Genomic DNA, 23,162 nt, shown 5'->3' on the forward strand with positions numbered 1-23,162 from the left:
GGACAGCGTTGTGGATGGCCATTTGGCTCGACAATGTTTCAACGGTGGATGCAGGAGGACGCAGGCAGCGCCGTTGATGGCCGTTTCGTGCAGCGTGGACAGCGTTTTGTGGATGGCCCATTCGCTCAACGCTGCGCTTCAGCAGTGGATGCAGGAGGACGTGGACAGCGCTGTCATCCATGGAGTTTATGGAGTGCCACCTATTTCTTTTACACTCGGCTCTCCTATATCCTCTATTTAATGGTTGCGCACCACTTTCTCCAGGTGGCCAGGTAGTGCTCATTGTATTGGCTGCAGGATAAATGGTGCCAGATCTGTTTGACAATATTTTTTGGTTATTCTTTTTGATAAAGAACTTAATGTAAAGTGAAGACTCTCACTGACAATTTACATGTGTTGTAAGAAAAACCCAAAAAACCAATATGATAGAGATTTTTTTTTTTTCACGCCCTCCCGCACGTATTTTGCCTCGGGCACTGGGTGATGAAACCAAGAATCCCTGCACACACACATAGGCCGGGCCCGGCCGCCCCTCCTTTGCGCGCTCCTCCGCCTCTGATGCTGTCAGTCAGTGCAGACAGAGCGGCCGGAAGCGCCGGGAAGATGCAGCCAAGTGCACAGCGAGCGGCGGGGGCCGGAGGATAGGCAGCAGCGACACCGGAGAGCTGTGGTGAGGGCGCTGCAGGGCATGTGAGTGCCGGGCACTGCAGTGTATGTGCGCTGTCTGCCGGGCACTGTGTGTGAGAGCACGAGCAGCACCAACCTCTGTGTTTTGCAGGAGGAGCAGCAGCTGGTGCAGCATCATCCGCTGTCAGCCGGCACAGAGGACATGGATGGGCAGATGCCCCTGCTGCAGTGAGCCTGGCACAGCGGTGAGGGGACACGCCTGCCCCCCGGAGACCTCCCCAGCATCTCTCCCTCCTGGGCTGGAGCCATAAAGCCTGTGCCCGGCGGCAGATACCCTTTTCTTTTCTTTGCCCGTCTATGAAAGTTTGCAGGATCGGGCAGATTGCGGCTCTGGATGAGGTCGGGCGCTGCAGGGAGCTGACGATCTTGCAGAAAGGATTTCTTTCTTCCCTTCACCCGCCGGGGACAGACCATGGCTGCAGCCAGCAGTGTAGCCGCAACGCTGGCCAGCAAGACGAAGACCAAGAAAAAACACTTCGTGGCCCAAAAGGTGAAGCTGTTCCGCGCCAGTGACCCCCTGCTCAGCGTCCTGATGTGGGGAGTCAACCACTCGGTAAGAAGGGGCATCATCATTACTGGAGGCTGGTACAAGGCTGGCCACATCTGCCAGTACAATGAGGGGCATGGTCCAGGGGGGGGAACAACAGTGCCATTCACTTAGCAATGCCCTTTATGCAATGTGCTATTACTGCTGCTGTCCTCCTGGAAGACGTGATTGTGGCATCTTAACCCTTGTACTAAGCAATAACCAACACAATGGTGGCAGGGGTGTACCTATATTGGGGGGTGCAATCTGGGGGGGGCAAAATTCCCTTTTACCTATATAAAAATACTAATGCAAAAATTGGGGGCTTCATTGGAGCTTTTCCATTCGCTTTACACCACCGGATAGTGGCCATGTGCTTCAATCAAAAGTTGTCATTTGGGTGAGGTTTAAAGGGATTGTCCAGAATTAAAAAAACAACTCAAGATAGGAAACGTGAGAGAGTACCAAAATAAATTTTTATCCCCGGTTAAATCGTTCTGTGATCTCAGATCTTGCATTTATGGCGTGCCGAACGTATCTGCCAAAGACCATGGCGTGTTTGTGCCGTACGTGGAGGCGTTATTGTTAAAATTAGTAATTGGAGGGTAATTTGTTAGGTGATTAGTAGTCAGTGGGGTAACGGGAAGCTTGTAGGTCTCAGTGCAAAATTTCTTAACAGGTTCTTTAATATTCTTGATTTTGCCATAAGGGACCTTGTGGGTTGCAAGAGGCTCCACATCCCCAAAGCATGCACTATAGTTACACCCCCCGTGTTAATGGTTTCGTTACTTTATGGCATTTCGTAACTTGAGGCATTTTTTTAAAAATGTTGCCAAGAAGTTAGCTATGTGTGTAACTTTTATCCAAAATTTGCTATATATATATATATATATATATATATATATATATATATATATATATATATATAATTATTCCTAAATTCTTATATTTGAGGCTAAAATATATTACATACAGTACATATATTTATTTAGCCTCAAATATAAGCATTTAGGAAAATATAATATAAAATAAATATATATATATCCTAAATGCTTATATTTGAGGCTAAAATATATATAATATATATTTTAGCCTCAAATATAAGCATTTAGGATATATATGTCTAAATGCTTGTATTTGAGGCTAAAAAAGATATATTTTTGAAATTGGGTTTAATTAATGCACCAGTCCAGTGTTTTGTTTTTTTTTTTTGTTCTTTTTGGTTTGTTTTTCAGTACTGGAGTGGTGCTTTAAATCTAAAGGGTGCTTTACACGCTGCGACATCGTTAGCGATGTGACATGCCAGATCGCAGATGCGATCTGCCAAGATCGCACATAGGTTGTTTTTTGTAGCGCCAGTCACATGTGCGATCTCAGCAGATCGCATCTGCAATCTGGCATGTCACATCGCTAACGAGATTGCTAGCGATGTCGTAGCGTGTAAAGCACCCTTAAGACCTTGCCCCCCATCTGTTACTTACCTTTCAGTGTCACTTTGGTCCTGTGGTGTCATCTTGTGATGGCAAATTCTGACTGGCTTCCAATGCAAGTCTATGAGAGTCAGAATTAGGCTCCCATAGACTTGTATTGAGTTATGACTTCTGGCTCCATGAAACACTGGAGCTGTTGGCAGGTCATATATTGCCAAAACTGAACGGCGAAGTGGCGATAGATGGGTTAAGATGGCACAGGATAAGTATATGACAGGGGGCAGGGGACTTAGATTTAGACCACCACTCCTGCACTGCAATAAACAAAAGAAACGAGTGGTGCCTTAACATTTTTGCACAGTTTGTGTTTTGTAGACTGGCTCCCTGCACAATCAACATGGTTTGTGGTCACAAAGGCATTAAAAATAAATAAATGGATGAGAGAGTTACAAAATTCTTGTTAGTCATAGTGAGCTTACTGACTGGTGTCTCAGTTAACTCATTTTGCAGCCAGTAATTGACAGTGCAACATAAAGACTATAGAAACCAAATGGTGCAAATTATTTTTAGCCCCTATTCCATGCATTTAGGGGCGGGGGGACCAAATGTTCCCAAAGGTGTGCAACCCCTAGATCCTTCCATGGTGGAACATTCTCAGAAAGATGGTTCTCCCTTCACCCTGTGGCTTTGCTCAGTTTGAATGAACTTGGTGGCCAATATAGACTAAAAGGCAACGTAATGATCGTTCATTCAACATTTTCTGCCGTCGGCTTTCTCTGTGTGCGGGGTATGTGCCCGGTAATGACCTGGGCTTTGCAGTTTTTGATATAATGTCTTCTGCACCTTGCCTTCCTGCTCAGAGATGGTTGCAATCTTCTAGAATTTTTCCTTTTGATCTCTTGAGGAGTAGGAGATACATTGTGAGCAGATGTGTGGTCTTAGAGGCAGATGTTCGGGGCAGCCTGCCGTCATAGCTGTAGATATGGTGCATATTGACCTCTTGGATGAAGAATGGATTCAGGGTCCTCCGGTTATTGATGCTGCTTCCGTCACTTTCAGATCTAAGTTCTGTAAATCATGGGCAAACCCCAAACAACCACAGATCGCTCTGTCAAGAAACGTGCTGCTTTTATTCCGATCATGGGAGCGAGATTTCGCAATCCCTTTTATTGGAATGAAGAAAGTCGTATTAGGTCACAGACTGGTCTAACTCGCTCCTAAAATGTAAGATTTAAGCCCTCCCTGATAAACCTGTAGTTGAAGAAGAGCTGGAGAAACGTCAGGCGACCTAGAAGGGTTCCACCAAATTCTCACTTTTTGGGGTTTGCGTTCAATTTATTACTATGAAAAATCTTACTGATGGGCAAATAGAAATGTCATACTGGCTCGTAAGCTGCATCGTATATAACAGGACGGACATAACTGACTGCTAGGTGGGCTCTCTGATGCTGGGACCCCGAACTACTGGGAAAACGAGACACTCTGTGTTCTATTGCGCCTTAAATCACAGAATGTGGCCACCAAGGGAAAGGCGAGCAGGGGAGAGGCGTCCGCGTCCCTGGGGATGGGGGAGGGGAGGCGTCCGCGTCCCTGGGGATGGGGGAGGGGAGGCGTCCGCGTCCCTGGGGATGGGGGGGTTGAGGCGTCCGCGTCCCTGGGGATGGGGGGTTGAGGCGTCCGCGTCCCTGGGGATGGGGGGGGAGGCGTCCGCGTCCCTGGGGATAGGGGGGGAGAGGCGTCCGCGTCCCTGGGGATAGAGGGGGAGAGCCGTTCGCGTCCCTGGGGATGGGGGGGAGAGCCGTTAGCGTCCCTGGGGATGGGGGGGGGGGGGTTTGAGGCGTCTGCGTCCCTGGGGATAGGGGGGGGAGAGGCGTCTGCGTCCCTGGGGATAGGGGGGGAGAGCCGTTCGCGTCCCTGGGGATGGGGGGGAGAGCCGTTCGCGTCCCTGGGGATGGGGGGGGGGGTTGAGGCGTCTGCGTCCCTGGGGATGGGGGGGAGAGGCGTCTGCGTCCCTGGGGATAGGGGGGGGGAGAGCCGTTCGCGTCCCTGGGGATAGGGGGGGGGAGAGCCGTTCGCGTCCCTGGGGATAGGGGGGGGGAGAGCCGTTCAGCGTCCCTGGGGATAGGGGGGGGAGAGCCGTTCGCGTCCCCTGGGGATAGGGGGGGAGAGCCGTTCGCGTCCCTGGGGATAGGGGGGGGGGGAGCCGTTCGCGTCCCTGGGGATAGGGGGGGGGGAGAGCCGTTCGCGTCCCTGGGGATAGGGGGGGGGAGAGCCATCTGCGTCCCTGGGGATAGGGGGGGAGAGCCATCTGCGTCCCTGGGGATAGGGGGGGAGAGCCGTCCGCGTCCCTGGGGGGGGGTGGGGGGAGAGCCGTCCGCGTCTCTGGGGATGGGGAGGGGGAGAGCCGTTCGCGTCCCTGAGATAGGGGGGGAGAACCGTCCGCGTCTTGGGGAGGGGGAGAACCGTCCGCGTCCTTGGGGAGGGGGAGAACCGTCCGCGTCCTTGGGGAGGGGGAGAGCCGTCCGCGTCCTTGGGGATGGGGGGGGAGAGCCGTCCGCGTCCCTGGGGGGGGGTGGGGGGGAGAGAGCCGTCCGCGTCCTTGGGGGGGGGGGGGTGGGGGGGGAGAGCCGTCCGCGTCCCTGGGGGGGGGTGGGGGGGAGAGCCGTCCGCGTCCTTGGGGGGGGGGGGGGGGGGTGGGGGGGAGAGCCGTCCGCGTCCTTGGGGTGGGGGGGGGTGGGGGGGGGAGAGCCGTCCGCGTCCCTGGGGATGGGGGGGTGAGAGCCGTCCGCGTCCCTGGGGATGGGGGGGTGAGAGCCGTCCGCGTCCCTGGGGATGGGGGGGGGGGACAGCCGTCCGCGTCCCTGGGGATGGGGGGGGGGGGGGGGAGAGCTGTCCACTACTCTGGGGATGGACACAACCTTTACTGTTTTTTTTTTTTTTTTTTTGCATGCCCTCTATCTGTTCATTCTAAACCTCTGCAATTCCTGGAGTGTCACCCATGTAATTTTAATCTGATTAGTGGATAGAAAGAGAAATCTGATCGCTACTTGCTGATGGCTGAAGCCATGAAACTTTAAATATCTCTGCGGGCTTTTTCTGCCCGTGCTGTTGTCAAGGTCAGAATGACGATGATGATGAGACTCAAAGGATCTCTTGATATCCGGCTGCTGCTTCTGCTTAAAATGTCATGTGTGCACGCGAGAATGAAAAATAACTGCACAGCAAGTCAGTTACATCTATCTCCATGACCGGCTCTTAACCAAGTGTGTTCTTTATTGTTTGAAAGAGACTCTAGACCAAACAGTAAGGGGGTGTGAACAAAAGTTTTAGTCCAATCAAGTATCGTAAGTCAGGGCTTCATGACGTAGAGAGATCTACATATTCTCCGTTGATTGGTCAGTCTAGGATCCAGGAATTTCTCTTTGTCCATCTGTCTTGGGTGTAAACCAGGAAATGGTGGCCATATTCAAGCTATACATATATATCCTAGTATATACTGAGTTTAAGGAAAATACACTGAATATGCAATATACATATATACATGTTAATAAGAAACAAAAGCATTCACAAATATGTGTGTTAGTTCACATCTACTGAACTATATAACTGAGTCCTATGAAATGGCTGAATTAAGTATTTTTGAATACTCAATTCTTTATCCTCAACAGTCCCCCCTAAAGACTTACTTCTGCCATTTCTAAATTCTAAGGGTACTGTGTTCCCTTAGGAAGAGAGGTAGAGAAAGATCTGTTGAAAAACCTGCCTAACTGAACGTTGAAAACATGGGCGGAAAGGGGAAAGGGGTTTTCTTCACCGGTTTTGAGACCAAGGACTCCTAGGCGAGTCCTCACCCTTTGTAGTTGGACTTTCCCATGTCTCAAGGTTCTCTAAGTCCTCTCTTCTAACTGTTCTGGCAAGACTGGTCTAAAACTGTACAGGGTTTTCTGAAAAGGATAAGTATGAGCAGAACGCTCAGTGCAGCTCTGGTTGATTAACCCCTTCTGCAATGCGAGGTGTGGATCCATAGATTTTCTGTGGTTGGATCAGCTCCTCTAGTGTTGACTCATGGCTCTTTCTCGCTTGTCCTTTAGGATCAATCAGTCTCCTGACTGGAGACCATATGCTAATAGCTCTGATTTAAGATCAATATGGCAAAATTCAGCATTTGTATACTGGTATTCCCTAAAAGAAAAGATAAAATAGCAGGTAATAAATTAGCCACATACTAAAAGGAACAAACACTGAAAATAACGTACATCTCACAACAATATACATTACTGGGGAATTTTAAAACTTTACAATAAACAACACTGTATCCATAAAGAAAAGAAAAACCTTTCATACTAGAAACGACTGAGACATGATGAAATGACAACTGTGACTAGGCGACTAACTGGCAAAAAATATATGAATGGTTTAGAAATAATCGTAAAAACAGAAAAGGTGATAGTCACAAAATAAAAATATATTGTTCAAATAAATCGCCATTAAACACAAAACAACACAAATTATATCGCACATCCCATAAAATTTAATATTCCCTATTCAGGTATAAGCAGCAAACTAAAAATGGGAAATCCTGAACTCTAAGGGTTAAACCAAACTCACGTCACTATTGGAGAGAGACACATTCCATTCTTCTTAAAAGTGAGACAGGAAGAAGGAAAAAAAACTCATCCTTTGTTATAACAAAGACGTAGCAGGGAACACATCCATTAGCAAAATCTACATTGGATACATTATACATTTTTCCTAATTCCTTTTTACAAATGGATTTGATACATTTTGACATCAGTAGGGGTAAGTCGTTTACGATTTTTGTTTTAAATTAACTAACATAATACAAAGATATATATATATATTTACCTTCCTCTATTTTATTTTATGATATAATGCTGCAGGACTTTTAAAATACCAATTAATTTTATGTGAACAGATCTATTTCCACATCATTTCTGTAAAAATTTCACTTACTTATCTTTGACTTGCATTTATGGGATAACTGAGTAAACAAATATACAATTTATACTTATTCAAATATGTTAGTCATTTATACCACAGAACACCTCCCACCGGGGATGGGTGGAGAGCTTTGAACAAAGAGCCATTTCGAGGGGTGTGGCTTATGAGGTGTACTGCCATCAGTGGGTGTAGCAAGACGGCTGCCACAGGAAGTTCCAGGCACCTGACTTCCGGGTGCAGCATCCATGTTGTGACTCCCTGGGTGTACTGGGAGTGGCTGGAACTACGTAGTAAACCAGGGATACTTTTGGTGCCTGTAAATGTGCATTTCAGCATACAAAGGAGAGATATGATTAGCACCAGATATAATGACTTCTAGAGAAGAACAATAAGGCACCGCTAGAGAAAAATATTTAGTGATTCTACAAACAGCAACAGACAGTGAATGAGGTCTTTGTTCTTCATTATAAACTCACTACAGATTAATCTGAACTTCAATACATGGGTTGCAGCCTGCCATCTAGTGGTAGTCCAACGATATTACACAACTTTTTGCAATCTTTTATATTTTTTCCGTTTTTTGTAACTAGGGCGACAGCGTTCTCAGCTCCTACTAAAAAACAATCTCTTCTTGAACAGAGTATACAGTGCTCTAGCTGGATTGGCCACATCCAACTGAACCCTCTTCCCGCTTCCCTACTATGCAATAAGGACATACTGCGACGTCCAACGTACGAATACAATACCGTTCCTCGTACGTTCCTATTTTTCCGGCGTCTCACATAGCAGTGCATGAGTTAATACTCAGGGGAATACGCTGGTTCAAAACACTTTTCTCCACCACCGGAATCCCTCCCCCTCTTTCCCGTGTAAGCGGACGCACTTTTTCAGCGTCCAACACGTGGATACTAATACCGTTCTCCACGTGTTCCTATTTCCGGCTATTAACACAAGAATCGATGTATTTTATATATATATATATATAAATAAAACACTGGGGGACACGCCAATTCCCTTATCTCTCTGTTCCAAAAACAAACCAACAATTACAAAATGCTGAAAAACGCATAAACTAGTTAATTTCTCTCAAATCCAAACTAAAATAACACTTGTTTTTCTTTCAAATCATTATAACTCTGCTTGCTTTACGATACAAAGGCTGCAGCGATCTCCTGTATATCAGCCCACTGACCCCTCCTCTCTCCAAAGAGCTGCGCTGTTTTGTCTCTGCCTGTTCACTCCTCCACCCCCCTCTCGCATTCCTTGTTCTCAATAGAAAGACTGCTATAGATATCCCTGGGCTCTAACAGACCCCCCCCTGCTTTCTTATCTAAAAGACAGCAGGGACATAGCTATGCAATTTGATCTCCGCTCTGCCTCAAGCAGCTGGTGGACATATAGCCCCCACCTTTTTGCTTCCTCCGAGTGTAAGAATGTAAGGATGTGCTCCCCCCTCTCGCATTCCTAACACACACACAAACTTTCCTCTTAGTGCAGGCAGTGGGTGATTAACCTCCCCCCTCCTGCTGTCTTTGTCTAAGAGGCTGCAGACACAGAACAAAGACAAGCAGCTCCTTAGCCTCCATTTTCTCTCCCTCCGCGAACAATAACAGACAATTAACTCTCCGAGAACCAAACAGAGAAATCACAAGCTTGATTAACCATACACTTATATACAAATAAACAGCTACTCAAGAAAACACCCCATTTCTAATTACAGACAGCCGGATACTTTACAACCTACCCCTAGCCCCTATGGGAGCTGGGTCCTTCTAGCCCACCGGCGAGTGACAGTCACACCGTTAGGTCTCCGGTGCACTACCATTCTCCGGACTAGTGACCACCCACTTTCGCCAGGTGTCTCGATCCACAGGTAAAACAGCACACACAATGTATATGATGTTCTTACCGTGAAACGGAGGGTGATCAAGTCCTCGATATCGAGCAACACCTGGATACTTGTGGAGTAGCCCCAGACGTCCGGAAAGTGGAAGCTCTGACTCACTCTTCTCGGTTGCCCCACACTTGGTGCGCCAACTGTCAAGGTCAGAATGACGATGATGATGAGACTCAAAGGATCTCTTGATATCCGGCTGCTGCTTCTGCTTAAAATGTCATGTGTGCACGCGAGAATGAAAAATAACTGCACAGCAAGTCAGTTACATCTATCTCCATGACCGGCTCTTAACCAAGTGTGTTCTTTATTGTTTGAAAGAGACTCTAGACCAAACAGTAAGGGGGTGTGAACAAAAGTTTTAGTCCAATCAAGTATCGTAAGTCAGGGCTTCATGACGTAGAGAGATCTACATATTCTCCGTTGATTGGTCAGTCTAGGATCCAGGAATTTCTCTTTGTCCATAAGAATCGTAATGTTATTGGAAAACTCGACTACAAAGTGTTCTTCACTGATCATTAAATGAAGCAGATGTTATTCAGCTTCCAGCAAACCTAATTATTGCACTCGCCCCATGACATTATCTTAAATTAAGACACCGAGGGAAAGCGGAGGTAGGCAGGAGAGGCGGGAGGAGAAGTCACGTGCTGGGGGAACTACAAGTCTCAGCACGACCTGGCCATACAATAAAGGGGTACATGATATTTCTAATCTTATTTGAATCTTTTTTTTTTTATTTGTTGTAACTAATCAATCGCTGATGTCTTCAATCTGAGAGTTGTTCTGCGCCCGAGACCCTCGGAAGATGCTTGATTTTTAGGGGTGATGCCTCGGAATGCAGGAAAACTAGAGCATGAAATGATGACCATTCAGTTACTGCTGCGGGTTAATGGCACGTATAGGGGACCCTTTACATGACACTAGACATGGCCACCATTTCCACATGGACAGGTTGTCATTCAGCTTTTTAGGGTCTAGCATGACCAATCTGCCTAGGTATGAGGTGCTGGTAGACCCCTAGGAAAATGAAATGTCCATCTACTGATCATCCTTATTAATTCCGGCCATATTTGATATTATCCAACTTCCCCAGACTCGGATATAACATGATCGGGGGCTCTGATTGATCTTGGGGTTGTGACCCCTGCACGGATACCATCTGGAACGAGGCTTTGGTTGCATTTCTGTATTTGTAGCCCCGCATGGCCGCACTCATTCCTGACATGCTCGGGAGCAGCTGCCCATTCCTGTCTGTCACATTGCACATCCTTTACTATGTATATATTGTTACTAGTGATCACTATTATTGAGGGGGTTTGACCTTGCAGAATTAAAGGGGCTGCATTTGTGGTTTAGTGCTGGCCCCCTTCATAGTTTTCTTTGGGGTTGTGTTGCGGTTTGTTAGGGATCTGCAGCCCCATTGAAGTGAATGTTAAGTGCAATGGGTGATGCAGGTAGTACATGGTTGTGCGGAGTTCTTCAGTGTGACAGGCGCTTTTTGCAGGGGTGCTCCACTCTAATTGTGATAGGCCTTGCATTGTGGGTATTTGTGTCAGCAAATTTTTGCTACCTCACCTCAAGGTGACTGGCTACGTTATTAATGGCCGGTATGTACCACATAAGTGTTGCGATCCTCAGGAATGCTGGTACTTTTAGTGCCACATGTTTTGCTTTAGTATACACAGGGTAAGGATCATAGGTGGCTGGAGAGATGGGTGGGTCTGGTCACCTACATACCCCGCCCACGAGTGTGTTTGACAGGTCACATGCCATGAAAAATGGAGTCAGTCTGTGTTTAACATGTGGAGACTGAGGAGAGACTGCAGCCAGCCTGGAAAGTGCTGGGGCTCCAAGAAGAAGCTTCTGCTAGAGGTGTATACACTGGTAGGAGCCAGTGTGTGGAGGCTGCCATACCTCCAGTACGGACTAAACAGACCAGAAATCCTTTGATTCATCCTGACTGGGCTCAGTGTGATCACTGGGTGAGAGCCCACAGCTAAATGGACTGGAAAACCATGTTTGTTTTGCCTGTACAGCCGGAAGAGGCTCATGTTATGTTTGAGGATCGGTTTATGCTGTGTTTGACTAAACCTGCTGCACTTTTAAATGGAAGGGAGTTCCTGTGCTACATCAAAGACCAGCAAGTGAGTGAGTAACCCCATTATGCACAGTGTGAACTGTGTGCAACCTCACAGCAGCATGAAGTAGGCAAAAAGATTCTGAATCCAATGATGTATCACTTAGATTACTGGCTGCAGCCGTTCTGGCACAATCACAATTTTTAGATTTAGCTATGTTGCAGAACTGAGAGAGCTGCCCTCGCCCACACCAGACTCTGTATAACGACTGTCATGTAGCAGAGCTGAGAGAGCTGTGATTGTTTGAAGTTGAGGACAGGTGTCTGTTTTACTGATGATAAGTTTAACCCCTTCACGACCATGGACGGATCTTTCCGTCATGGATCGTGTCCCGGTAAGCCCCGCCCCCTGCCGCGGGCAGGCGGCGTGGATCGGCACACATATCAGCTGTTTTCAACAGCTGACATGTGTGCCTACATGTTCCGAGTGGAATCGCATTCCACCCGGAACATTAACCCCTTAGATCTCGCTGCCAAAGTCTGGCAGCGAGATCTACATGCGCGCGGCCATCTTTTTTACTTACCGCCGCCCCCTCCGGACGTCACGTGAGTGATCACGTGACGTTCGGTGGTTGCCATCGTAGCACAGGGTCATGTGATGACGCCTGGTGCTACGAAGTTTCACTTTCATTCTTCCTCGGCACGGAGCAGAGGAAGAAAGAAAGTGACTGAATCTGCTGATTACAGCGGTATAGCTGTGATCAGCAGATAGCGATCAGCAATCGGATTGCTGATTGCTATAGCCCCCTAGGGGGACTAGTAAAATAAAATAAAAAAAGTAAAAAAAAGTTTTAAAAAATTAAAAAAAAAACAAAAAACCTAAAAGTTCAAATCAACCCCCTTTCCCCCCATTGAAAATTAAAGGGTTAAAAAATAAATAAATATACACATATTTGGTATCGCCGCGTTCAGAAATGCCCGATCTATCAAAATATAAAATCAATTAATCTGATTGGTAAACGGCGTAGTGGCAAAAAAAATTCCAAACGCCAAAATTACGTTTTTTGGTCGCCGCAAGTTTTACGCAAAATGCAATAACAGGCGATCAAAACGTAGCATCTGCGCAAAAATGCTACCATTAGAAACATCAGCTCGAGACGCAAAAAATAAGCCGTCACTGAGCCATAGATCCCAAAAAATAAGAACGCTACGTGTTTCGGAAAATGGCGCAAAACGTGCGCCACTTTTATTGGACAAACTTGTGATTTTTTTTTAACCCCTTAGATACAAGTAAACCTATACATGTTTGGTGTCTACAAACTCGCACCGACCTCAGGTATCATACCCACACATCATTTTTACCATATAGTGAACACCGTGAATAAAACATCCCAAAAACTATTGTGCCATCACACTTTTTTTGCAATTTTTCCACACTTGGAATTTTTTTGCTGCTTTCCAGTACACCATATGGTAAAACTTATGATTTCATTTAAAAGTACAACTTGTCCCGCAAAAAACAAGCCCTCATATGGCAAGATTGACGGAAAAATAAAAAAGTTACGGCTCTCGGAAGAAGGGGAGCAAAAAACAAAAACGCAAAAACGGAAAGTGCCCCGGGGCTGAAGGGGTTAAACGTCATGAGTGGAGGACAGAGGAGCCTCTTAAAGAAGAAGTTACAGGTCTATGAGAGCCAGAAATCTTGCATGTTTTTAGGTGACTAAATACTTATTTTCCACCATAATTTTGCAAAAAAAATCTTACCAAATCAGAGAAGGTGATTTTCTGGATTTGTTCTCTCTTGTCTTTCATAGCTGTGGTCACCTATGATGGCAATTACAGGCTTCTCTCATCTTTTTAAGTGGGAGAACTTGCACAATTGGTGGCTAACTAAAATACTTTTTTTGCCCACTGTATTTGTGCCATGGGATTTTGGGGTACGATTTTTATTGACCTAGGCCAATAATTCACGCAGCATCTATCTTATTCCTGCTGTTAGAGTTGGTGTTTTTATATGAACCCCCATATTCTTACACTTGGTAGGAGCTGATCGAGGCAAAACTTTGATTTCCTACATTTTTTTAGGAGTTGCTGAGACTCTGGTTCTCTGTGATCTGACGTTTTTAGGGCATGAATACATTCATATTTATAGCTGACGATTGTTACATCGCTGACGTTGGTTTGTACAGAATTGTAAAAAAAAATTCTGTTTTATTTCCACAGGATTGTTTAACACTTGTATCCGTCTGTTTATATCCGGCTCTTTTATGAATTATCCTCCTTCACCTGAAATTTAAAATAAGCGGCAAAATAATTTCTGCATGTATCATTTGTTGGTCGGGTTAGAGTTGAGGTGTACTTTCTTTTGCTGGTCTCTTTTTTTAGTAGGAGAGACGCCTAGAATAATCAGAGCACAGGTTGCCCTGCTGTAGAGAACCTCAGTGGTCAGATATGATATTCGGGGGTGGTTGATGAACCCATAGCGCCACCACAGGTTCAATAAAACATTACATTGTGTGACTCAAATCAATGACCTGTCTGATATTCTGGGTTCTCAGGAGTGAGGGAATGATCTTTTTATCTGCTCCATGTGATGGAGACTCTGAAATAAGGCCTAAGCCGCACGGCGAGAAAATCGGTGCGAGTGGAGTGCAATAAAACATCGCACTCCACTCGGACCAATTCTAGCCTGTGTGTCAGCCCTAATCGGACCGAGAAAACAATCGCAGCATGCTGTGATTGTAACGCGACTCTTTTCTCTCGCACCCATTCAAGTGAATGCGGCGAAAGAAAAATCGCACTGCACTCGCAGTACACCGGTATACTGCGTGTGCAGAGCAAGAATGGCAATAGCCGGCTACGGAGGAGAGAGGGAGAGAAATCCCTCCCACCCCTCCTCCGTGCCTGCCCGCCCCTCCGCAGCGCCGTCCCGTCCCTCCTGAGTGCCGGCCGGCACGCCCCCCACCCCCGCAGCTGAGGTCCGGTCGGACCTTAGTCGCATGACACTCGGCTCTGCTGTACTGCCAGCGCGAGCCGAGTGTCATGCAAGGGGATCGCAGTAATCCCCGTGTAGCCCCAACCTAAGGGATCCTCTCTATTGAACAATTTTAAACCTCTTCTGGGCTAAAAATTATTTTTGTAATTGGGTTTGGTTAACTATTTTTTGCTTTTTCCTGCATATTGCTACTTGCAGAATTAATTAACTGAGAATCTGTCATTGAACTTGTTTTGACAGAAGTTTGTATCACTTGTATCTGTCTTTTTATGAACTCCACTGTGCTGACTTATGACCACAGACCACATCAAAGTAGAGCTGAACTTTGATGTGATCATAAATCAGCTGAGAAGAGTTAGGCCTTATGCGCACGCTACGTCTTTTGTTTTTTTGTTTTTTTTTTTGTTTTGCCGTGTTACTCTGGTGGTGACCAAAAAGATGCAGCATGTCAGTTCTTTTTGCGTTTTGTCACTCAGTTTCTCACTAGTGATGGGAGGACTCGCAGATCAATCCCTCGGTCTCCATATAAAGACTGTAAGGACTAGAATCTGGCACAAAGGGGTAGGAGCAATCGCTTCATACTTATTTACTGAGTCACCAGTGTGGCTGTTCGCTGCTGCTTCCGGGGCCGCTCATTGCCTTCATTGAATGTGCACTACTTTCCCCACCCACCGGTGTCTGGTTGCAGTCAGACGCACCCTAGCTTCCAATCAGATGCCGGTGGGCGGGTCCATATTGTACAGTAAAATGAATTAAAAAATTGACGTGGGGTCCCCCATATAATACCCAACACAGCTAATGCATATGACTACAAGCTCCAGTGTTTTGGTTTTTTTTTTTTATTAAATAATTTTTAAAAAAACGGCATGTGGTCCCCCCCCCGCCCCGCAATTTTGATACCCAGCCATGATAACGCCCGACAGCTGGGGGCTGGTTTTCTCAGGCTGGGAAGGCCCATGCTTATTGGACGCCCCCTGCCTAAGAAGAAGAAGCCTGCAGCCACCTGGATTTGCCGCAACCATTAGATGTGACAATCCCAGCACTTTACCTGTTTTTTTTCCACATTGCCTTGGTAATAAGGGGTTAATGGCATCCCACAGCTGCCATTAAGCCCTACATTAGTAATGGGAGGAATCTATGAACTCCCCCCCCCCCCCCCCCCATTACTAATCTGTAAGTGAAAAGCAATAAACACAAACAACAAAAAAATCCTTTTTATTTGAAATAAAATGCAAAAAACACCCTCTTTCACCACTTTATTAACCCCGAAAACACCCCTGCAGGTCTGACGTAATCCACACGAGGTCCCATGACGATTCTAGCTCTGCTACATCTTAAGTCACAGTGCGCGATCATGGAACATGAGTGCCCGCTGTGAGCTTTATTTTTTTATTTTATTTATTTATTTTTTATTAATTTATATCCACCTGACGAAGATATTGTGTATATCGAAACGCGTTGTGGCTTTGATAAAACAAAACTTACTAAACAATTTTGTGGCCTCCATTGCACTCTATTAGACCATGATTCACTTTTATTGATACCCATTTCCCCCTTCGGGGGTCCATGGCAAGAGCTGCTTAAACGGAGGCTTCATCAAAACCAGGACCTTTTGGACATCTATTCCCTCCACTAACCCGCGGCTGGATCAGGCATACAGGAATCCATCTCCCTGGAAGGATCTTACGGATAATCCTCCTGACAGCGGAACATTACACTCCCGTCTATTACCGTGGTTGTGCGAGGGCTACACAACCACTCCAGGTGAGCACTTTTAATTACCGGTCTCACCGTTACTCCTGCCCTGAGACTCTTCACATGCGCTCCCTGTTTTCACTTTTTTCACGCTGTGAGCTTTAGGCAGAGACTGAGTGAGCTGCGTGATCAGCGGTGACATCACTCAGGTTAGCCGCGGTCACAGCTGGAGGTTCCCATTGGCCTCCACCTATAACTGCAGGTAACCTGACCCCTGGGGACCTCAATGAACTCAGTGATCTCACTTCAGGTGAGGTCACTTAAGTCACCTGAGAATGCGAAAATTTCTGTACCAAAAACTTAGCATGTGCACATAGCCCTAAGATATTTATTTTTTTATTTTGTTTGATTTTTTTTTTTAGCACTCTGAAACTGCTAGGGCCATGGCTCAGCAACACCAACTTCGGCTTACAAGTGATGTATCTGAATTGTCACGTATTATAGAAGTGTCACCTCTGTTGATCAGCAATACTGGTGCAAGCGTAGACCACACTGGAACCTGGCTATCCAAATTTATGTTGTAGTCTTGGTGGATGGGGGAACATGTAAGGGGCTTCATATCCCTCAATCTGATGCCACCAATTAAGCATTCAACGATGTATCCTAAGAGAAGCTGTCAGAATGGCTTCCATATGAAATCGTTGGAATGGTAGAAGCCCAGAGCACTTGTGATCCCAATTTCAGGAACACCGTCACCTAAATGAATTATTTGCTCCCCATAATTTGCTTAGCCTAATACCTTCATTAGATATATCATGCAATGTATGGAAGCATCATCTCAGAGAGTTGTATATTGACGCTGTGAGTAATAAAAAGAGCATTGAAGCAGGAGACGTGGTCCTCTGTTTCCTCTCAACCATCCAGATAGCCATGATTAGCTGTAGTGAAGCATAGCCGCTCCACGCGTAGCTGCACACATGGCTGCGTCCCCTCCGGAGGGGGAACACGAGGCACGATCCTCTCCACCTCTGTGTGATTTAATTGAATTGATTTCTACTTTATCATCCGATTTATTCATTTATAGGTCGAGCTCTTCAGGAATCCTGGGGAGGAATAATCAGGGATGCTGAATATATGAATTATATATAAGGTTGTAGGGGTATTTTTTAATATTCTTGGTGTAATCTAATGGGGCATCCATAGGTCTACTTTTGCCCTTTGCAAACCTACGGATTGTATGCATTGGCATACCCTTTTTTTTTTTTTATTCTATGGAATAGCATTGATTACTACATCGTTCAGTAGAGAGACATCCAGTAAAAAAAAATAAAAAAAAATAAAAAAATATGATGAGTGCTTTTTATTCAATGCATTTTAAATCCATTATACGCTTAAAGAACCATTTATCACCCTGGTGTGTCCTGGATCTTTAGTTGGAAAGTTTTCAGCAGCAGTGCGGAGTGAACATGTCTTCTGTCCTTTTTCTGCATTGTCTATATCTGCAGCAGCTGCTCCACTATTAGGCGCAGGTCCTTGCGTGTGTCACACAACTTGAAAAGGTGACCGTACCTCTCTTTTTACCACATCAGACCCTATATTGCACTTGTCGCGGGCGGGGAGGGGACGCTGCGCTCTCCACGCTCGGGTCCGGCGCTGCTGCTCGGTGGCTCGAGCGGTGGGCCGGATCCAGGGACTCGAGCGGCGCTCCTCGCCCGTGAGTGAAAGGGATGGTTTGGTGGGGTTTGGGATGTCGGTTTGTGACGCCACCCACGGTATGTGGTGAGGTTGGGACACCATCGCTGCTCTGTACGGGGATCCTGGGAGCGTTGACAGGGAGCAGATGGGATGGTTCTCTCCCCTCCGTGGGTAGGGGGAATTTTGGTGGTCCCGGGGCCCGGTGATGTTGACTGCCAGGTAGATAATGGGGTTTGACGAGGTGCAGGGTCGCGGGGGCAGCGCGGTGCCAGACGGTACGGTGGTACTCACTCAGCCAGTAACGTACACGGAGTCTCTGGTAAAACAGACGGCTGGATGGACTGGTCCCACAGGCGGCTGCGATGATCACTCCCGGTAGGGTGACGGTGACTGTCTCTCCCTGCACCTCTGTTGTGTTTTCGGCCCCGATGGCTTCCCAGCGGTGTGTTTGCCAGAGGAGCCTCTTTTGCCCGCAGGCGCTGGCCCTGGGAACCCTAGCTGTGGCGGTAGCTGTATTTCCCTTCACGGTTGAGCGGTTGCCTTCAGTCGGGTCTTTACTGCTGGGAAACGCCGTAGGTTCCCGTCGCTGACTGATTTGACCGGTTTAACGGCGACTCCAAGCCTGGTCGGGGTCCGTAGGCCCTGCCGGATGGTGCTGGCTTCTCTTCGCTCCCCGATCCGGTACCGGCGGGCAACCGCCCGTCCCCGGTCCTTACGGTTGTACGTCAATCGGCCTCTCCTGCACGTACCCGGCCACGGTCAGTCTGCTCCAGCTCCTCAACTACTACTTCCACCCTTCACTTCCCCTCACGGAACATCAACTAACTTGCTTTTCCCGCCTCCCGGGCTGTGAACTCCTCAGTGGGAGGAGCCAACTGCCTGGCTCCATCCCACCTGGTGTGGACATCAGCCCCTGGAGGGAGGCAACAAGGATTTGTGTCTGACTTTGGTGTTCCTAACCGGGGTGTGGGGTGTGTTGTTGCAGTACCTGTGACGTCCTGGCTTGTCCAGGGCGCCACACACTTTTTGCTTTTTAGTGTTCTTTCATCTTAATGACCCTACACATGTTCGACAAAACTTGACTCTATTTAGGAGACGCTCAGGAGTATGTTTGGCCATTGCAGATTTATCATAGATTTTCATTGCAGATTCTCCACTAGTAACATCTTTTCTTCTCTGTCATGAGAGGAGAGAACAAAATTGACGGCAGTCCTTGCTCCATCTTATGTCGGAAACCATTGATTCCCAATAGACTTCTATAAGGATGAGCTTTGGGTGTGTGGGCACGCCGATTATTAAGTGACATTTCTTAAAACTGATGTATTAAAGGGGTTGTCCACAATGAGAAAAGTGGTTCCCAAATAATGTCATGCAAGTAGATGGCACCCTGCCTACCCGGTTTCTGCATCTCCACTGCTCCCATTTCTAGGAATACAGCACACATCATCGTTAGAGTTGAGCGAGTACCTAACTATTCATACTCGCTATACTCATAACGAATACTGTCTAATACTTGCGTATTCATTCCAAATAGCGTTTGCAATGCAAGTCAGTGGGAAGAACTCGCAATGTAACGAGTAACGCCATCTTGTCCCTTGTCCCCTGTACCTGTATTAATTCTGGCCAATGACGGGTTCATGCAGCTGGTTTTGAATCCCCTATTAAATCGATGGCCGGACCATATATAACCAGCTTTTCTCCCCCCATTCACCTTTTCTGCCTCCCCTATTTCCTCATAGACTGTAGCTTACGAGCAGGGCCCTTACTCCTCCTGGTATCTTAATTTTGTTATTTGTACTGTCTCATATTGTCTGTACATGTCCCCTCTGAATTTTAAAGCGCTGCGGAATATGTTGGCGCTATAGAAATAAAACTTATTATTATTATTATTATTATAACCCGAATGCCATGCTATTCGTGCAAATAGTGCGGCATTCGGGTTACACGTTACTTGCATTACAGACGCTATTCGGAATGAATACGTGAGTATTAGACCATACACGTTATGAGTATAGCAAATACGAATAGTTAGTTACTTACTCAACTTTAATCACCACCACTGCAGACAATCGCTGAGCTCTGTTGATGTAGACGTCAGAAGCCGCTGAGATCAGGGATTGGCTGCAGTGTTGACGTACTGTCTGCCTGATGTCATCCCTACTTCCAAAATTAAAAGACAAGAGTGATGGGAAAACTTCAAGTTGTTCTTTGGCTTTTGGAGGTGGTACATGGAACAGGTATTCAAAAACACCAATAGATTGATATAAAGCACTATATGATCACTGGACTGTCATGGCCGCCTCTCTGTATTTTGGGGCTAGTGACAGGATCAGAACTAGAGTCTCTCATTGCCATCTGAGATTCTACATATTAAATGTGTTCTTTCTTTGGGTGCGGCAAGGGTTAATGTCAATTTTCCTTGCCAGCATCTTCTGACTCCTGGTCAGGTGTTTCCGGTTTGGGACTACTCCCAATCCAGGGTGCCGGTTATTCTCTTTGCCATTTGGATTCTGAGCCTGGAAGAGGAAGGCACTGCTGGAGTTCTTGCTGTTGGTTGTGGTGTAGGCAGCAGTACAGGTGCCTGATTGCTGCCTTGTTGTTACAGTTAGTTTTTGTTTTTTTTCCTCCTTGCCAGTCTTACCTTCCCTTGGTGTGTTATTTTACTGCAGTGGTGGGACTAGTGATCCTTACCTTCCCACTCACTAGCCAGGACTTACTGCAGGGTCCCTCAGTGTTTCAGGTTCCTGCTCAGCGACGGGTGAACAACCTGTATAGGGACTGGCTTAGAGTGCAAGGTACAGTGGCAGTTAAGTGTAGGTGTCCATCTTCCCTCTCACTAGCATCAGGGACCACCGTTATTGTGTACCCCTTGTATGTGTTGTAAAAACCCCTGTCGGTTGTGTTTTACTTCACGCTGGACCTTTCCTAAGTCCGTGCTGTAACCTCAAATGACTATATATGAAATTCTCTCAAACACTGCACATAATGCGTATAAGAAATATCTGTGCGTTGCAGAAAACATTGTAATTGCACGTATCTAGAACTACAGAGGCCAAGATTTCTGTGTTTCTGTAGAGTCTACGTTAGGACTTGCCAGATTTTGGAAACGTTTTGAGCCGCGATGACACAGTCCTGACTCACAGCGTTACTCGGCATTTCATGCTCTGCTCATCGCTTTCTTCTATTGTTTCCCAGTAAACGTCTATACGTTTTGCTCATTCAGCGGCACGAGCTTCTGTAGATTTTCTATGATTTCCTCAGTAGTAAATTAAACAGACAAGTGGAATGTGACAGTAGAAATGTGCAGAGTTTAAACAGGAAGTGGCTTCGAGGGCGGATTTTAGAAAATGTTTCAAAATTTTGCTTCATTATTTTTTTTGCAGTCTCTTCTTGTTTAGATCAGGCTGTAGAAAGGTTTAGTGTGGGGGGGGGGAGGAAAGCTGGAACTTGTAGTTCTACTGCATCTGTTTGCAGTTAGTGTCGGTGATGTCAACTGTTGAACTGTGCTCCTATGTAACATAGCCACTCACCTATAGTAGTGGCTCGCCTATCCCAGTCCCCTCTGCTGTTTTGTTTTAAGTAAACCGGTGGTTCACTCACTCTCCCTGGGTCCAGCCTTGAGTCTGCTACTGCTACTTCTGCCTGTGATTGTCTGCAGTGCTAACGTCCCTTTGACTGTGCTGCAGGCGTTCAATGAGATCAGTGGCTGTGCCAAAACTGATGGCATGAGCCATCAGTGCTGCAAATAATAACAGCCGTTGAGACTCAGCACTGGACCTGGGGAGAGTGAGTGAACCACAGTTGTTGGGGAGGGCTAATGTCTCTCCTTGTAGAGAGTAAGACATGTCAGTGTAAGGAGACTTATAGGCCATGCAGTGCTCCTCTGGAAAATGTTCAAGGCAAATTGCCTCTTCAGAGAAGATGACCTGAACTCTAGTGCCGCTCATTAGAAGTAGCAATCCTAAAGTCAATATCGACTCTATAGAGAGCCTTGCCATATGACTTGGTATAAAAGCCAAACCAGGATCTCTATTTGCACATACATGTTTTGGGGGGGGGGGGTGTTCCTTCTCAAGTCATGATTGATTGCTCTCAGTGAGAGAAACAAAAATAAAATTTTGTAGTTCTGATACCTTTTAATGGCTAACTAAGATAAAAATAAAATATGATGATCTGATCACTGAGAGCAATCAATCATTTTTCAACTGGCTGACACGGTACCAAAACCTTTTTTCTTCTCAAGGCATGTCACTGTTCGCAAAGAAATACATTATCCCTCTCATATAGCAAAATCAGATCTCTTGATTGCATTGAGGAGGGGCAACACCCAGCAGCGTTATTATTAAACGGCCTTATGTTCAATCTTGGGCCATGGTGACTTCATGGGAAAATGTTCTGTAGGAAGATGGATCCTGTGCAGCCTATTTTGGTCCACCAGCGTCTTCTCGCCTGTTTTTTCTTGATTGTATCAAGCCATCGAATCGCTGGCCTTCCTCTTTGCCTTGTTCCTTCTAGTCTTCCAACCATGATGTCCTTCTCCAGTGATTGCTCTCTTCGTATGATGTGTAGAGGAGTTGTAACTTGGTGATTCTTGCTTCCAGTGACCTGTCTGGCTTGATTTGTTCCAAAGTTGATTTGTCTGTTCTTGCCATCCATGGTATTGGTAACCTCCTTCTCCAGCACCACATATCGAAGGCATTGATTCTTCTTGTGTCTTGTTTCTTTATCGTACAGATTTTGCATCCATATGTGACTACAGAAAAGACTAGACCATGTACGAGTCGAGACCAAACTATGTACAAGCCGTTCCATTGTAACCAGTGAAATGTTTTCGCAATTTGAAGACCTTGTCCAGTGACTTCATTGTTGATGTGCCCATAGCTATTCTCCTACTGACTTTTGGTGTCATTCCTGCATCTTGAGTGATCATTGATCCAAGTCTGTTGCAGTCCTTTACAACTTCATTCTTTGACGTCCATCTCCAGTATATCCCAATCATACCTGGCGATGGTCAATATCTTTATCTTCTTTGCAATGAGTAGGAGTCCCATGCTCAAGCTTTCCATCTTGACACTTCGTAATAAGTTCTTCATTCCATCTATGCTTGTTGCTATTAATTTTGTTTCAACTGTGTATTTAAGATTGTTGATGATTTGTCTAGCAATTTTGATTGTCTTCTTTTTGGGCAAGTCCATACTTCC

The 23,162-nt window shown here is 46.3% G+C and overlaps 1 protein-coding gene across 3 annotated transcripts in view; it reads left to right on the forward strand.

Annotated features, from left to right (window-relative positions):
* The first annotated feature begins 552 nt into the window (after window positions 1–552).
* Window positions 553–23,162, forward strand: part of PIP4K2A (phosphatidylinositol-5-phosphate 4-kinase type 2 alpha) — a 157,120-nt gene continuing 134,510 nt past the window's right edge. The window contains exons 1-2 of one of the 3 annotated variants that reach the window (XM_075315568.1): window positions 553–690; window positions 779–1,240. In XM_075315568.1, the coding sequence (XP_075171683.1) occupies window positions 1,100–1,240 (141 nt within the window). In that variant the 5' untranslated portion in view covers window positions 553–690; window positions 779–1,099. Of the gene's footprint in view, window positions 1,241–23,162 lie in introns of all 3 variants that reach the window. The other 2 variants (XM_075315569.1, XM_075315567.1) reach the window with 2 other exon arrangements.

The sequence above is a fragment of the Anomaloglossus baeobatrachus genome, chromosome 6 (assembly GCF_048569485.1).
Source record: "Anomaloglossus baeobatrachus isolate aAnoBae1 chromosome 6, aAnoBae1.hap1, whole genome shotgun sequence".
Classification (NCBI taxonomy): domain Eukaryota; kingdom Metazoa; phylum Chordata; class Amphibia; order Anura; family Aromobatidae; genus Anomaloglossus; species Anomaloglossus baeobatrachus.